This window comes from Callospermophilus lateralis, chromosome 2 (genome assembly GCF_048772815.1).
Source record: "Callospermophilus lateralis isolate mCalLat2 chromosome 2, mCalLat2.hap1, whole genome shotgun sequence".
Taxonomy (NCBI): Eukaryota; Metazoa; Chordata; class Mammalia; order Rodentia; family Sciuridae; genus Callospermophilus; species Callospermophilus lateralis.
In genome coordinates, this window is record NC_135306.1 from 122,861,222 (window position 1) to 122,879,580 (window position 18,359).

Below are 18,359 nucleotides of genomic sequence, written 5' to 3' on the forward strand. Positions count from 1 at the left end.
TATTGAAGATATTTGTGAAATATTTATGAAATTTATTGTATTTTATGATTTTAAGTTTAAAATATCCTGATGTTCCTTCATTAGAAAGTATAAACTGTTCTTTCCAGATTTATTTGCTCTACCAAATTGAGGTCGAAATGTGAAAACAATTTTCACAATTATGTCTGATTTATAGACGAGGGAATCTGAAAATCACAGTGAGATTGTAAAATCCATAAAGATGAACAGACTCCTCCTGGGGAATTTATGAACCTTGAAAAAGGTGGAGAGCCCCTGGTTGTGTGTCGTAGAAGTACAGTTATTCATATATTCCTCTCACCTCTCACCCCCACACCAAGCTTCATAAATATAGTGTTGTGACATCAAAGTGAAGTGTTTTGCAATTTGCATAACAGATTGTGGTGCTAGTTCCCATTTGGTGAAGGACGTGTTCCTTAGAACCTTGGGCTAGATATCTGAGAGCCAGCCTTTTTGGCACCAGGCTCTACCCCTCTGTGCACTGCTTGTAGATCCCATTGGTCTTAGTGCCCTCATCTTTGTGCATCACGGTGGCTCCTTGGTAGAGCTGATTCTAGAACCTTAGTTTTTCAACCTTAGCCTAACACCTTTGCACTCCACTCCACTCCAAATTAGGTTAGAGAAAAGAGCCATTCAATATACAAGATGGTACTATACATGGTCCCTAAAAGAAGTTTGAATAGTTTCTTCCTTTCTTGATGACTATAAAAATTAAATTAAAAAAATGGTTTGTTGGATTCATTTGTAAAGATACCTATTGTTTACAAAGAAATCTGGCACAACAATGATGTCATTTTTCCTTTGGCAGTAACTTGCTCCTAAATGTTGAAACCACATGATTTTAGAAAAAAAAAAATGAGCTTAAATGGGTTGCATTTGGACCTTCTGGTGTGGGCCAACCACTAGGAGAGGAGGGGTAAAAGATGGTGAAGTCCGCTTGGCAACCTTACAATTCCAAGAGAAGATGTGCACAAAATTTTTTCTTAATTTTCCAAAGGTTTAAGTTCCTCAACTTTAAGAGTGATGATGGTCTACAGTTCATAGCATTTCTGTGGATTTCACACATTCATATGTGAGGAGCTTTTCAGGGATCCTGCACTAGCTATCTAATGGCCAGCATCAAAAAGACCAGGCTGACTCTCCCTTCTTCCACTCCTAAACCCTCATCTATTAGGAACTGATCAAGGGTGTGCTTTCACATCTCCACACAGTGCTCCTAGCCCAGAATTCTTACTGCAACCCAAAGAATCCCTGTAACTGGGAAGCACCTTGAGGCCATGGCTGCAGAAGGAGGGGTGCTCCTTAGTGCACTGTGCAGTGCCCATCTAGAGGAAGTCTTCGGAGACAGTGGAACCTTCTTAGTCCTTCTGAAAGATTGCTGATACACAGCTCCCCCCGCCCCCCCAAAAAAATCCAAAACAAACAAACAAAACTTATTTTGAGGATCCATGAAAAAGCAAGACTCAAATTCAAGAGAAGAGTAACAGAGATATTAAGGCATTCTTTATACCTGGGTGAAATAAGGAAGACAGGTGAAATTAATGGGATTTTCAATTAAATTTGGTATATCCTTGCTACTCTGTAACGTTCAACCATGTTCAACCACACAGATTGAAGCAGAAATGGAAAGGGCAATCCTTCTTCCTGGATTTGTACCACTTGCCCTGCCTCCCTGCAAGCAGGTACACACCAGAAGCCTCCTTCTGACAGGAGAGCCAGAAGCCTTAATTGCTGCTCAGCCTCCTCTGGCTCCCTGCTGTGCCATGCTGCCTAATCAGTCTTCTTTGGCTGGAAACTCAATATCCCCCACAGAAAGCCTGCAATCATGCTTTGAAGTTATTTGCATCCAGTCAGAAGCACCTTTTAGTTCTAGTTCTAAATTGAGTTCCTAGGTGGTTTCAATCCCCTAAGATGTAGGGCAGCTGAATTCTATAGCAGTCACAGGAGGCCACAGTCCTTAGTCACATCAGTGAATTGATGCATAAAACTGACAGCACTGTAAATCTCTTCATGCAGGTAAGAAACACAGTAACCAGCGCTGGGCATTACATTCTACAATGTGAGGAGTTTGATTTTTAGGGGAATAAGGCGCGTGTGCCTTATCCTTATTGGTAAGGGCACCTTGGGGTTTGGCTAAATTCCTAGAGGAGAGGCATGCTAGAATTTGGCTTGGATCTCCTGGAGCCAAGGATGTAGCCACTCACTGCCCCAACTCCAGTTCAACATCCTACAGCAAAGCCAGGTGTTTGCCTAGTGATGCAGTCTTCTTCCTTCAAGCAGTGGGTTACCTATGACCCCATCCCTGCTGTGCTTGGTGTGAAAGAGCATATGGAGAAAAAGGAAGAAAGGATTTAACTTCAATTTTATCATTTATTATTCACCTTGGTTAAATAGCACCCACCTTGAAAGGGTGGGGACCACATTAAAAGTAGATTAATGGGTAAGGCGCCCAGCAGGGAACTGAACTAAAGTAGAAACTCTTCTGATTCTTCCCTCCTGTCCTTCTCTGCCTTCACATGCATCAAGATCCCTTCTTGCTAATTGCACCTCTTTACTCCTCCCTGTTAGACAAATACATTTTCATTATCACAGCCAACAGATTTGGCCCTCTGCACCAGCCCTGTCCACAAGCCCAATATTGCACAGGCCAGCAACAGTATTTATCTCAAGGTGACACTTGTAATGGATGATTGCTGCACTTCTTAATCCATTTATGTAATCCTTCCTGCTTTGCTTGCAGTTATTTCCAGGGCTTTAGCAGCAATAAAATGGTTCCTTTCCCAAGACAGAGTTCATTCAATTTAAATCTGGATTGATTATAGCTAAACTTATGACATGTCTTTACAAAGAAAGAAAAAAAAAACAGCAATAAATTATGCACAGTGATTATTTAGCATTTATTCAGTCCCCACAGTGTCCTGGACTCAGCATATATCAGTTGGAGAAAAATCCATGCCCTTGAGAATCGAAGCACAGTTGCACATCTGAAAAGCACACGGGGCAGGACATTAATCCAGCTGCCATTTAATTTCCTATTCAAGGGGTCATCTAGCCATATGGTTGGTCTCTTTCTTATTCTCAGTGAAATTTGCTGACTATGTGGAGTTCATGGACTCAGCCTACCATGTACCTTCATGTCCTTCAACCCCTCGGATGCATTCTACTGACCACATCCTAGGTTTCTGACCTCTGGCCCCAAAGTCACCTCCTTGCTGCTCCTCAAGCAGTTTTGGTTAAGACTAAGGTACTTTCCGGGGCTAGATCCAGGGTCAGCATGATGAAACCTGCCCAGCATATGTGGTCTTCTTCCTGTGGCAGGGAAGTGGTGGTGGAACCTGTGCAGACAAAAGGGCTTCCTTCCAACCGCATCCTTGTGAGAAGACACTTGTGTATGTGCGCGCCAGACAGAGGATTTGAATGGCAAACGATGGATGGTGGGATGGATTTGAGAACACCACTTAAAATACACTTTATGGGACACAACAACAAATTTAATTCAAGAAAAGATTTACAACTTAGATTTGAAACTTTCGAATGACACTGTTAATTCATTGTAGTCCCATCAACCACAGTCCTTGACAATCATTTGCATGAAGTCATCACCAAATGAGAGAAAGAGGGAGAAATGATTTGATTTTTTTTTTAAATGTCAGCCATATTTTAAAAGGAAAAAACGAGGGTAGAGGCAATCAAATAAATCAAGATGAATGAAAAAAGGCTGGTATTAAATGAGTACCAGGCACACTCTGTATTTACCCCTTCAAATGTTTACATATTATAGATGAGGAAACAGAGGTCTGAGTCAATAAACAACTTTCCCACTAAAAGGAGGCACAACGGTGTAAAGCTGTCTGTCATTTCCCTGCAGAGCTCAGGCACTCCCACCATGGAGGACTGCCATCGAGGACCCAGGGCACAGACATGCATCATGCCCACAACAGAAGACCATTTCCTTTAACATTTTGGTTAACTTGGGGGTTAAAATAAAACTAAAACCTTTTCTCTCCTCATGCTTCCTGGTAGAAACTTCATTGCCACATACGTATGTTGGAGTGATTGTCCCTAATATGTCATTGATATAATTAAAATTGTATTTGAGTAATGACTTTGAGTCAGGATTTATTTAGAAGCAAGAAGCAATTTATTTGTGTTTCTTGAAGATAAAGGCGATTATTTTAAATTGCCAACTATTACATTTTCTTTCCTTAGAACTCTTTTTTTTTTGCATACAAAAAGCTACCAGAAAATTTGAGCCCAGATACAGACTGTTTTGTTTTGTTTTTGTAGTTATTTTTGAAGGGCAGATAGGATCAAAAGACAAATAGTTATTCTACCTGAGGAGCCCTGCAATTGAGAAGCCAAGGACAGGTTTAATCCCTCAGTTTGGGTTGTCTTTTGCACAATCTTCCCACTCTATTCCCAAAACACATGCTGATCATTTGTGCTTATGAGTGTGTGTTTGCTCACACAGTGTGTGCGTTTGCCCACAGTTGACCTGGACAGGCTCAACGATGATGTCAAGCGTTACAGTTGCACTCCCAGGAATTACTCGGTCAATTTAAGACAGGAGCTGCAGTTGACCAACGCGGTCTTCTTTCCACGTTGCCTCCTCGTGCAGCGCTGTGGAGGAAATTGTGGCTGTGGAACTGCCAACTCGAAGTCCTGCAGGTGCAATTCAGGGAAAACTGTGAAAAAGTATCACGAGGTATGTCACTCGCCAGTTTCTTGTTCTGATGCTACATTGAGTTCTTTTCTAACTACATCAGCTCTGTAACCTTGGGGCAAATGGAGACAGTGCTGCTGAATGTGGTTGTTCAGGTAATTCACCCAGCCACCAGGATGATTGAGAGCTGAAATTCTACCCCAGCTAGTCTTGCAAGCCAGTATCCTGGCGAAAGGCTAATCTATTCTGAAAAAGGGACTTTGTTTTCTAATTTTCAAAATGTACCATGTGGTCAATAATAGCCTGGTTAGAATATATAATACCATATAATATATGGTACAATAATTTCACAGCTTAGCTGGACTCCTTTTGGGAAAGATGATGCAGTTCAGATACAGGACAACTGAAAATTTAGGTTTCAGTAAGAAAATGGTAAGGACCAAACTTTAATTTAATTATTTACAAAAAGGAAGCATAACAACAATGGCAAAATATAAATTATCAGAGACCTTTTCATTCTTTAAATATGAAAGTACTTTTTTCTAAAATGATTATTTTTCTGAAATGCTAAATACTGGTTAGCCCTGCCTGGGAATTAGTTCTTGGATCATACAAAAATAAACAAGGAGAAGGAAAGCAATTGAAGGAGAGTAGTAACCTTTAATAATACTGGTAACAAATCTCTATGAGCACTTACAAGGTATGCTTCAGAGCTTGTCTACCATGTTGTAAAGGGGGTGCTATTTTTGTTCTCCTTATGAGTGAGTAAACCAAGGCCTATGAGGATCTGTAAGTTGACCAGCATAAAATAGTCAGCAAATCATAAAGCCAGGATATGAACCCCCATCAACTGGTTCCAGAGTCTGTGTTTTTTTTTTTTTAATTAATTCTTAGTTTTAAAGTATATTCCATTTTTATTAAATTATCCAAGCACAGAATATTAGTCTAATTAGGACCCATTCTGTGGGTGAGCACAATGGTGGGATTCACTTAGGTATTTTTATATGTATACATAGGAAAATTATGTTAGATTTATTCTACTGTCCTTCCTCTTCCTATCTCCTGTTTCTTCCTTTCCTAACCCTTTGTCTAATCTACTGAACTTCTCTTCTTCCTCTCCCTTCCCTCATTTATTCTGGTTTAGCTTCCACATATCAGTTAAAACATTCAATCTTTGTTTTTTGGGGATTGGCTTATTTCACTTAGCATGTTAGTCTCCAAATCCATCCATTTACTGGCAAATGTTATAAAGTCATTCTTTATGACTAATATTTCATTGTGTATGTATACCATTATTTCTTTATTCATTCATCTGTTGATGGGCATCTAGGTTCATTCCTTAGCTTAGCTACTGTGTATTGTGCTGCTATAAACATTGATGTGGCTGTGTCACTATAATACACTGATTTTAAGTCCTTTGGGTATAAACTAAGGAGTGGGAATAACTGAGTCAAATGGTGGTTCCATTCCTAGTTTTTTGAGGAATCTCCACACTGCTTTCTAGAGTGGTTGCACCAATTTGCAGTTCCACCAGTGATATATGAATGAGTGTTCCATTTCCCCCACGTCCTTGCCAACATTTTTGTTACTTGTATTCTTGATAATTGCCATCCTGATTGGTGTGTCTGTGTTCTTATTGCTAGTAATGTGCTTTCTCTATTAAAACATATGGCACCGTATTAAACATAAAAGAATAGAATTAAGGGTGTTAGAGCTGCCCCTGACTTTGAGAGTAGCTCTAATTGATTCTTGATTGTCAGCTGCTCAAGTTTAGAGACTTGGTTTTCACATATGTGTAATAAACTGAGAAGTCATACCAGATAACCCAATAAAACAGTAACCATGAAATGCATTTTGCAATGTATAAAACATCACGTAGAAATGTTTAAATATGTAAGTTGAAATATGAAGAAAACATTATTTTTAGGAGATATCATTTGCATTGCTTTCCAGCAATATTCAACAAAGTAAAGGAATATATAGATGATTTTCTCTAAATAAGATCTCCAGTTTTGAAAAACTGACTTTTGTGGATGGACCTTTTTTTTTTTTTTCCCTTATGGTGCTCGGAAACCCAAGGCATTGATACATGCTACTTCTCTTCTGTACTAGAGCTATACACTGTACTACCAAGCTATACTCTGAGCCCGAGTTTCTTTGATTTTTATCCTGAAAATAATACAATACTAATAAGAGGTAATTTCTGGGTTGGATGAAATGACATGTCATAACTGATGTTTATAGCCTAGGAAATGTGGGAGGTCCTGTCACAGTATCCAGGCCCACCTTAAGCAGTGGAAACACTATTTCAGACCTACATAGAACATATATTCTTAGTCAGAAGAATTGCTTATTCCACCCCACTGATTTCAAAGGAAAACAAAAATGTTCTCATACCTAGAGAATGCCATGGTCTGTATTCATTGTGTTTTATTTTTGTCTGAACTGATGAACTCTAGATTGGCTGTTGCCCTTCACATTTAAAAACCTGAGTTTTGTAATGTTTAGTCATACCCCGAGGATAAATGCAGAATGCAACAATCAGGTTAGAGTTAAAATAATCTAGGAAGTGACAAGATCTCTACCTAGTAATAACTGTGAGGAAAAGCATTCAAGTTTAGGGCTTTGATGTATTGATGCTTTATTTTTATCTTGACTCTCTGCTCAGATAAAAGTTTCAGCTTAGTTTTTTTAAATTTCTCATTGTAGAAATGGCAGAGTTGATCATACACCAGAAGGACTCTCACCGGGCCCCCACTCCCCCATCCCCCTGAAAGTTACCTCTGAGAAGTCTGAAGAGCCCTGTTACCCTCCTCCTCTTAGCTCCTTTCTCTTCGGCACACAATAATGGTCACCTATAAGTTTCTGTTCACAGTTAATATCTAGAGGGGGAAACCTCTGATCTCTTTGTCATGAGTGAGTCTACAATGTTGGCATCCTTTTGAAAGTACACTCTAAAGCATCTCTTTAAAATGTGTCCTAATATCTTCACTTCCAGGACTGCAGAGCTCTATATGAATTCACTCTGCCAAGTGCTAGACAAAAAGACAAAACAGCATCAATCACTCAGTCAGCAGCTGCATACCTGGAACAAACACTGTCATATTTCCTCTCGACTCCTAAAATACCCTTGGAATGTGTCACAGTTATCACCGTCAAGTGCCCTGCAGAAAGCAGCAGAAAGCTTACTCCATTTCCAGAAACGGGGGTTTGCTTGAGCTTCGTCTCATTAAGGGAAAATTCTAGTCCATTTCTCTATTAGTCCTCTTTCTTTATTCTTGCCTCTGAGAAATGAAAACGCAGTTTCCCCAGCTCATGGTTGCAACTGATGAGATGTGAAATGAGTTTCTATGAGAGATGACACCCTTAAGGGAATAATGAGAACTTGTCACAGAGCAAGCCTATGCGATTCTCCACAAATACTTCAATGCTCAACATTAAGGAATTAAAATATGCAAAATTAGAACGCTCCTCATGAAGCTGATATCATGGCCCAGGTCACACTTCTTTTCTTGTGGGGGTTTGAACAGTGTGCACTACCGTACAGTATTATCTCCTCTCAAAAGTTTGTGGGCTCCCTGTGGAGTACTTTTCCTCCATCCTAACAGTTGTTCTATGCCTCCTGGAATGTCTAGGAGTAAGGATGGGAAACCATCTTTCCTTCTATTCATTCTGGGCTCATGGCTGAGAACACTATAACAAAAAGCAGACTGACAAAAGTATGTAAATTTATTTAATATAAGTGTTCAAGGATGCAGGAAACTTCATAAGGAAATGAAGACCTGAATGGCTTTCCTGTAATGGGTATGCTGAAGGGTGGATGGTCGTGGAGAAATGATAGATAACAAATGCAATCTAGTGGGAATAAACGGGGTGGGGGGGGCTTTGCTGGGAGTCCTCGTTTTCCTTTGTCTTCAAAGACAACAGTACTCCTTTTCTGTGGCAATAGGGAGAGCTCTGCTCACATGAGGGCCTTCTGTCCTGCTTCGGGGCAAAGTCGGAGCCTCCTTCCTCCGAGGAGAAGGACAAGGGGAAGATGAGAGTGGCCTTTAAGACAGCTTTTGCTGATTTGAAAGGTACTTTGGGTAGTGATTTTTATGAAAGGGAGGGTTCAATAAAACATATTGTGTAGACATAACAGGATCCTATCATTTCAGTTCTCTTCTTCCCTGGAATAGGAACAGGATATCCCCTAGAAATACGGTGACCTTTTAAATTAATACCTATGGTTTTTCATTATTCGCTACCCAGGCTACAATGACTCTTCAGTCAGGTTAGAAAGCAGGGAGGGAGAAAGATAGGAATCCTTCCTCTCTTGCTTTTGTCACAATGCCAACTGCCTGCACGGTCTAATGGAACTGTCTACACTGATGCGTGTTCTGTCCCACATGGTCATCACTGTTACAGGTGGACGCTGAGCTCCTGAAATGTGCATAACACAATGAGAAACTGATTTTTTTAAAGTGTATTTAATTTGATTGAAATGTAAATAGCTACATATGGTCAGTAGCTACTGTGTTGGACAGCACAAGTCTAAAAGTTCTTTTTTACTTATTCATTTACAGCCTCTAGAATCATTCTTTCTCTAGAAAATAAAAATAAATAGAGGACTCCTTTTATTTTAATGTAGAATTTTGCACTAAAATTTGCATTCTATTATAGTTAGAGACCTAGGAGAAACAGAACATTAGAGTAATACAGTGTAGACAATGGAAGGACTGGTATCAAGTCCTAAGACCTGGTCCTCAATTGGAAAGACAAATGACAAGTCACTCATCTGTGTTACGCTGAGAAATTAATTTTGAGCTACAAACTTGAGATAAAAAAAAAATAGTACTTATACATTATCTGTTGAAACATCTGTTATTGAAACACGCTTATCTAACATTGCAAAATGGGACCAAAGAGACGAAAATTTTGTTCCAGAAATTTCTACTCTCTGGCTAAAGTTTGTGGGTCATGATTGTAACCAAACATAAGTCAAGAAAAGCTTTTCAACTATTTTTGTGGGAATGGCATTTTGAGAGCTTGTAGGGAGTCTTCCTGCTCCTTTCCCTTTCTGTGCCTTTGAATGAGACCACAACTCACGCCTTTCCTGTGTTTTCCTACTGAGAAAGAGGGCAACAGAGTGGGAAAAGAGGAGGACGAGATGATTCTGGCTCAGGCTGTGCCGAATGAGGAGGCCACACAGGTTCAGCCACCAAAGCCCTGCAGACTGCCGCTTTTCTCTCTTAATCCCCACAAAAACCTACAATTTCAGGTTCCCAGGAAGCACTTAAGTTACATGAAATCCATTAGCTGTTACAACTGTACTCTCCCTTCAAGATCTCATCCTACTGAAATTGTATAAGGAATATAAACAGGTCGGTGGTGGAAGTGCTGGATAAATACAAAAGAACAGAGGTATGATGTGGCACAGTTAATGTTTACAGGCTGCTTATAACAAGTTAATTCACCCGTCTTTTCAATGGTGATGACAACACCTGTTTTCCTCGCCACGTGAGGATGGAGGTGAATGAGAACAGACACTGTAAAGCTCAAGACAAGCATGCGTGGAAGTGTTTGGTCTGACTTTCTCAGTTCTGATTACCTTTCAGCCCTGATGATTTCCTTGCCAAGGGAAAGACCCTCCATTGGAGCGCTACGGAGTGTGCACAGCCTTTCCCATCTGACCCAGCTTCCATCAGGCCTTCTTGCCAGAGCTTGGCAAGCCTGACCTGGGCAAGCTACTTCCCAGCAGACCAGGCCCATCGGTACCATGAATGAGACCCTGTGCTAATGTCATGCTCTGGAATTAGTTGCTCAGCCAGGCTCCCATCATGTCCTCCGCAGCGGACAGGCTAAACGCGTAGGCATTGATTCTCTAAAGTGCTATGAAGATCATTTGATTATTTTTTTCTATAAAGGTCGGAACTATCGACAAGATATTCCCCATAATAACCCCACAGTGCTCATATAAAACTTCTGGTTAGAAGTGAATATTCACAGATATTAAGACTGCATTTTCAAAATTCATGAGCATTTTATAAACACTACCTGACCCAGCCTTTCGTCACCTTCAAACTTCTCAGTGTAATGTTGCTGAACTGTTTGTCATTCAGATCTTTCTTATTGAGTGCTGTGTCTTATGATTTGAAATCAGTCCTTCTGTGATAATGCTCAGCCTCAGCTACAACTGTTGCCTGCACGTTGAGTGATTGCTCAGGTAGAAAATGTTACCTCTTCTTGGGCTGGGGATGTGGCTCAAGCGGTAGCGCGCTCGCCTGGCATGCGTGCGACCCGGGTTCGATCCTCAGCACCACATACAAACAAAGATGTTGTGTCTGTCGAAAACTAAAAAATAAATATTAAAATTCTCTCTCTCTCTCTCTCTCCAAAAAAAAAAAAAGAAAATGTTATCCCTTCTCCGAATGTTTTGGCTTGAAGTCACTTAGGTTTTGGAATAATTCACTGTCAACCCGTAAAAATTTTGATTCTATGCACCTGAAAGAAGTCAAATTAGAAGCAAAAATGAAATTTCTTTTCTTTTAAGAAACTGTGTGATTGTGTGTGTGTGTTGAATGCTACCTGCTCTAGAAGTTCAGTAGAATCTTAAATAAACTCTTAATGATTCAGGTTTATACAATGCATTTGTGCTGAAATATGTACTTGTGTTCCTATGTCAGCCATTAATTTGGGAACTGTTACAAGGCCTTAACAACCTTTTTTTATATTCCCAATAAACAAGAACCCAACTCAGCAGATAGCTTTTCTGCCCGGTATTGTTTTATTAATATAATGGCTTTATGGCAATGATTCATTCAGTGGTTTATTGGCAACAAGGCTAGTAACTGTAGTTAAATATCTTTCATGATGTGGTAATTTGCAAAACCGAGCATCTTTGATTTTGTATAGTGATATAAAAGCCACTGACTGGCTCAGTCACTCTCCATTTAGTAGACGTCAACTTTGTCTAGCTTCAGGTAGTTTTCCAGGGGGTAGAGGGGAGTCAAGATTTCCGTTTTCACCCATAGGTGCTAAGAAAAGCCTGGTTACCCCTCAGTGGATTTTTATTTCCATGTGTGTGCTTGCAGCTGTGACTCATAGCTTGGAAAATAGGGAGGCACTTTGTGATGGTACTTATTAGCAAGTTTCCTTCAGCTACTATAATTAATTCAATGCTTCCTTCCCTTTAAAGGTGACCAGATAACCTGTAGCCCACCAGTTTGCTTTCTCGATAAAAGCTTTTCATTTTTCTTTTAACTTTCCATGCTCCCTCAAATCAGCTTTGCTTTTTTCCTCCTTTCAATGCTGTGTACCTGAACCTAAGACTATTACATGGTCTGAAAGCTTTGAACATCAGGGCTGTGATCAGTCAGTAAAGCAGTCCAATTTCCACTTTGTTCAAACAGTACTTTCCTGTCTTGTCTGGGAAAAGTGTCTGCCAATTCATTTTTCTCTTCTTATCAGCAAAACACATATATACTGTGCTTGTGTTGCTTAATATACAACACAGAGAAAATCCCTGAACAATCAGAAGACAAGTTAGAAAACCTGCTCAGGTTTTTGCTCTCATCCCAAAGCTCTCACTTTTGTTTGTTGTCAAATGAGAAAGCAAATTGACAGAGCACTGATTTTACAGATGGTAGTCACTGCAAAGTGTCAGGCCTCAATGATGGTCTTCTCTTAAACAAAGAATATTTATCACATGCTCAGTTTCTTAGGAACCATTTCCCTCCCCTGCATCTCCCAGCTCCCACGCCTGATTTACATGCAGATAATCTTGGACAATAGTGACTCATTTATATTGAAGAAATACTTGACAAAGCCATAGAGGTGCAACCTCCCAAGCCCCTCCAAAACACTCCTACCAAATATGGTGCTGTAGGGTTTTTATATCTATCATGAGCAGGACTGTTTGATACCCCAAAAGATAACACATTCTTTACTCATTGCTTTATTATTTCTAACTTATTTTTTCTTATCATTCTACTAATTTTTTTTTTTCATTGAGAAGCAATATCATTTTCTCCCATGGAAGGAAAAAGCAAATGTCATTGTAACTCTGGACTTAGTACTTTAAATTTTATATCAAAGTCACAAAAGGATTCAAACTGGTCCAAAATGTGGACCACTTTGTTTTGTGCCCTGTTCTGTCCCCTTGTTTTGCCTCCTGTTTGTTTACAGTTGGAATAGAAGGGACACTAGAAGAGGGCAAAACGGAGAGAATATGAAGCTTTCCCTAGTCTTCTGCATTGGTCGCATCACCGTCAGGTTCACCCAGATGCATTTCTTGAAGTAGCTACTATGTGCCCAACATGCTGTTGAGATGTGCATACTAAATACAGGACTAAGGACATGGCTTAGGCCATGGCAAGCCAGACCAGTTCTACCACCTATTAGCTCCATGTAACTCAATCTCTCTCCTAGTCTATAAACTAAATTAGAAAAGTTCTATTTCCTAGTTTTGTAGAAAGAGCCAAATAATTTAATATTCTCAGAGCCTCCTGCAATGGTGCCTGCCATCTAGTCTGTGCTCAATATTAGTGATTATTTTTACTATTCTAGCCCCTAAAGCTATTATAATCAAATCAAGAGAGATAACATATAATAAATCATGTGGAATTGTATGATACATCTTTCAACTGCAGTAGAATAATAGGAGAAAATGATTAAAAATAGAATTAGTTGGAAAACTGGCACTTGAACTAGCTTTACCAATAACAACCACTGTTGAGTGTCTTGTGCGTCCTTCATGAACTCTCTCACATGGTCTTTTGTTCTCCCAGTTTATACTCACCATTCTTTTCAATCAAAATCTAGCTTAAATTAAAAAAAAAAAATGCAGTGATTTATTCTCTGACACCCCAGAACTCCTGTGGAACAACACAGCTAAATGCTCAATGGAAGGAGTATGCAGCCTGGAAAATATAGTGCTGAGTACTCTGGGCCTGTTATTTCTAGTAGATGGCTTTAGTTTTGTTTAAGACCTTAAATATTTAATATGAGATAAGAAAATGGCTGGGAATATAATTCATAAAAGAATTGTGGGGATTCTATGACAAGTTATAAAGACATTAAACTGTGATTTTCCTGCGTCTAGCCTTCGTCTCTGACAGAAGTATACTAAACACAGCAAGGCAGGTTCCCACTGTGCTTCACATGTACGGCCAGACATACCTTTGAAACACAAGAGGAAGTTATAGACACATTACAGAAACACTGGGTCAAAGTGCATTAGGAGCCTGAGGAACTGATCCCTGGTCCAGGGGCCTGGAAGACCCTGCACGTGATGCTTCTCAATTAGAACCTCAACTGTCTAATATATAAACTAGGCATAATGATACCTTCTTCACTAGGTAACACTTAATATTTGCCAGATGGCAAAAATATAATGTTATGCGAGTTCTTTGAAAATTGTAAGATGCTGCTCAATTGTTTGGTGGTGCCATATCAAGTTTAGAGTCTAACAGGAAAATAGAACAAAATAGATGTAAAAGACCAATAGGAACCTAAGAACATAGAGAAAATAAGCAGCTGAATGGCCTGAAAAAGCAGGTAACATTCCAAAATCTCTATTCATCTGGTCATGTTTGACTAATTGAAGGTCACAACAGAGAAGAGTTAGTTTCTAAATTACCAATTTAAGAAGTTATGTTTAAACTTACTGATTTAAAAATCGAGGATATACTTATTAGTTGAAGAAATGCTGTTTTGATACACATGTATTATCATACAAAAATTATAGTGGAACCTGATATGTTTCAAATTGTAAAAAGTATTGTGTCTTCACAAATATGTTAGACCGTGAACATGGTGTAATTTAAGACCGCTAATGACCTCTCAGGCCAGACTGTTTACTTCAATTCAGCATTGAGTCACACTGGCTATTATGTTCACAACTTTGTTAATTGCCCTTCTATGTTGATACTATACTCAGTATTGTGTTTATTGATTACCTGTGCTTTGGTCAGAAGAACAATATATTTGGGCCAGCACTTAGCATGAATCAGGCCCTTAGAAAGCTATCATTAAACACCTACTAAGACACCTGAGGTCATCTTGGTACCACAAGTAGATAATACAGGAGCATTACTCTGAGATCAGTGGAATCTTGAACTTCAGTGATTACAAAAATGCTTACATGTATACATTCTAATAGTAAGCCAATCGTTTTCATTGGATTCTCAAAATAATTAAGAAACAATTATTAAAGGAATGAGTAAATGGTATCTGGATCAATTAAACTCCAAGAGATTTCTAACAGAAAATATGCTTCTTTTCTTAGGTACTGAAGTTTGAACCTGGCAATATCAAGAGGAGGGGCCTGGCTAAGAACATGGCTCTTGTTGACATCCAGTTGGATCACCATGAACGGTGTGATTGTACCTGCAGCTCAAGACCACCTCGATAAAAGAATGTGCATAAACTTACATTGAGCATAAAAGAACCTTTAGTTTAAGAAGGATATGGTAAGGGACCCTTTCCCCACCCCCAGCAACCGAATTTGCTACTAGCCTGAAATACAATGATACAGTGATTGCTGAGACGACCTAGCTTTGTTAGTTCTGTGGCAAGTAGAAAGGTGCATCATCAATTTCTATATCCAAGAATGTAAGACTGCATTTTATAGTAGTATGTGAGGATATATATGTATACACACAAATATATACATATGTCCAGGATATGTGTAAATAGATACATGGTTTATTCAGTAGGTATAACCAGGTACACCAGAGCTTACATATGGCTGAATAATTTAGACCCTTAATATTTTTCCAAAATAAGGGTAAGGGATATGTCAAATATATAACACACATCTGTAGGAAATTCAGAAGATGAACTTTTTATTTTGTTGAATTTTGAATCACAAACCATTTTGGATCTTGAGCTCTTAAAGAAAGCATCTTGTATATTAAACACGAACACATAGGCTTTTCTTAGATATCTGCCTTAATTATAAAAAAGGAAAAATATGGTTTGTGGGCCAAAGACAACTACCTAACCATTTTTTCCATGAGATGCACTACATGCTTGGTAATGTGGACTATAGTTGCCTTTCTCCAAAACCATGCCATAACAATATAGGAAATTTAGAAATTAAGTCACTAAGTTCTCTTTTTATGTATTTTCTGAGACATTCTAATTCATTTAATACTCATCTCAAAAAATATTGCTCATATTATTATTATATGATCCTTATTATTATTATATGATTATTATATGAAGGATTATTATTATGATCCTTCAAAAAACAACTTATAAGTTTTAGCAGAATTTTGAATTTTTTTCTCTGCAAAAATTCCTCCAAAATAACAAATCCTTTAATAAATGGCATGGAGGTTATTATGAACCTTTCAAATGGTGTTCATTGAAAAATTTGGGCAGTTGAAAGTCAAAAACCTAAGCATTGAAATATTGACATAACTGGAAATTAGATGGAATATTTGATAGGATCCATATTTAATAATGGATTCAAACTATCCAAACTGTGCCAATAATTTTATGTATTTTGCTTTTGTGTTCCTGTCTCTTCAATATATGCATATGGATTTACAATGGCATTTTATATTTGGTGAGCCATCGTGGATTATTTATAACCTGAAAACTTTTGTATATTAATAAAGTAAGCAAATTTTATTGATTTAAATCCCTAATTATATCTTCACTTAACATTCTGAATTTCTATTTCTGAACCAAGTGAAGTCAGATCTGGAGTCTTCTGTTCTTTCCAAATCTAGGGAGCCCCCTGTGAATTATGGGAGTATAAGTTTTGCCCTACTGTCTCACTTGAAAACTGTTTTGCATTTGTTATTGATATTTGGAGTAAAATTTTCTCTCTGACTCCTTTGTGTCTATTTTAAAGAGACTGACTTCAGGAGTAGGAAATGATTCATCATTCTCAAAGCAAGACACTTAAGAGGGAACACTGAGATCAACATAGCTCAAGGGTTGCTCACAGAGGACCACATTTTTCCTCCAGTCTTGAGAGTTAAAGGAGAGCTGATTTTCTTTTATGAGTCCAGGGTCCTACTGACCATAACCAGTTAGGGTGAGGGAGACGTGCCCCCACTGTTTAGGTCCTGGTGTCAGATGAATGGCCTATATATATTTGGACTTTTATGTACAGTGCTCTCAGACCCAAGTTGTCAGCTGTCCTCAAGTAGCTTATTTCTTCTTGACTCTTTGAAATAAGACCTACGATTATTGATGATGTACTTTCTAAAACTCCCCTAAAAGTGGTCAGTGTTTTTACTCAGGGAATAAGTGGTGAAATAAAGTACTCTGTTGTTCAGTTCTCCTAAAATCCCAGAGCACAGTCAGAAATAGCCCAGGCAGACAGTAATAATTAGGAGCCACTTCCCTTTCAGGACTACTTGCATATTTTCCTGGGAAAACATCAGCTTCCTGTTCCAAAATCAAAATGTGTGTTAACATCACTCACTTTAGCTTGTACAGCTCACATTTTAGCTGTAAATATGAAAATCCTCCGTGTTCTAACCCAATTTTCAATAACCCTCCCAGGCTGCAATAACCAGGATGGTTTTCAGTTAAAGCCCTATCTGTACTTTTTATTTATTAGCTGAAATGTAAGCAGACGTATTCACTCACTTATCCTTTTCTTTCCTGCATGTTTATTAAAACTTCTCCCTTGGTTATCTGTTACCTATCGCACTTCCAACGTGTAGCCAATAAATCTGTTCCATTGCCATCAAAGGAATAAAAAGTTCACTGTACAAATTACATTTCAAAACACACCCTAATAAATCCACATTGCTGCATGGCTCACTCACCTGGAATAATGCCTTTCATTCAATATGTTCTTATAAAGCAGAACACTTTCGTAAGTAGAATGTTTTATGTTTTTTTGTCATATCGGTAACATGCAGCTTTTTCTTCTCACAGCATTTTCTATAGCAAATGTAATATGCCTCTTATCTTCATGAAAAATAAATATTGCTTTTGAACAAAACCACTCCATTATTTAGTACTCAATTGCAGATTTAAAGGGTATACAATATTACAAACATACTTTCACAAATGGATCCAGCTGTTGGGAATGACAATAAAATTGGGTGATATCTGAGGGCAATTTATAAGAGCTAAAAGAATGAACCTGCTCCCAGACAACAAGCGTCCACTCGGTCCCGCATCCTGCCACCACATAGTGAGATGGGACTTGGGCTTCATGGTCTTGTTGTTGCTGTCCTTGGCTTCTTGCTTGTCTTTTCTCCCACAGGCCTTCTGATGGATGACACTGTCTTTTGACATTGCCTGATTCCCATGCTCTTCCTTGGGGCCTGAAATCCACAACCTCACAGCCTGTTTCCGTTTTGCTCACAGCCCCCACCCTTCCCCATCCAGGTCAGCTAGTGGTTCAGTGGGTCAGTGATAGGCTTCAGGGACATTAGTTAGCACTGTTCCCCTACAGCATTTAGTTTATGGTTTATGAAGGAGCGAAGAACATAAAGAGAGTCTTCTGGCTGCAAATATCTTTTGTTTTTGCTTGTAGCTTAGTCTGTATTATCTTATTGGAGACAGTGTAGCATCTGCACCATGTTAGGTGAAATTCTGCCACTTTAAGGGTTTCGGATTGTTTGGGGAATGTATTTAGGGAGATATATATCTTTTTTTTTTTTTTTTTGATACTGCGGATTGAACTCAGAGGTACTCAACTACCGAACCACGACATTCCCAG

General features: G+C 38.8%; 1 protein-coding gene across 3 annotated transcripts in view; it reads left to right on the plus strand.

Annotated features, from left to right (window-relative positions):
- Positions 1-17,636, plus strand: part of Pdgfd (platelet derived growth factor D) — a 226,231-nt gene extending 208,595 nt beyond the window's left edge. For all 3 annotated transcript variants that reach the window (XM_076843822.1, XM_076843825.1, XM_076843824.1), the window contains 2 exons: positions 4,509-4,723; positions 14,949-17,636. In XM_076843822.1, the coding sequence (XP_076699937.1) occupies positions 4,509-4,723; positions 14,949-15,074 (341 nt within the window). In that variant the 3' untranslated portion in view covers positions 15,075-17,636. The remainder of the gene's footprint in view (positions 1-4,508; positions 4,724-14,948) is intronic.
- The last annotated feature ends 723 nt before the right edge of the window (positions 17,637-18,359 follow it).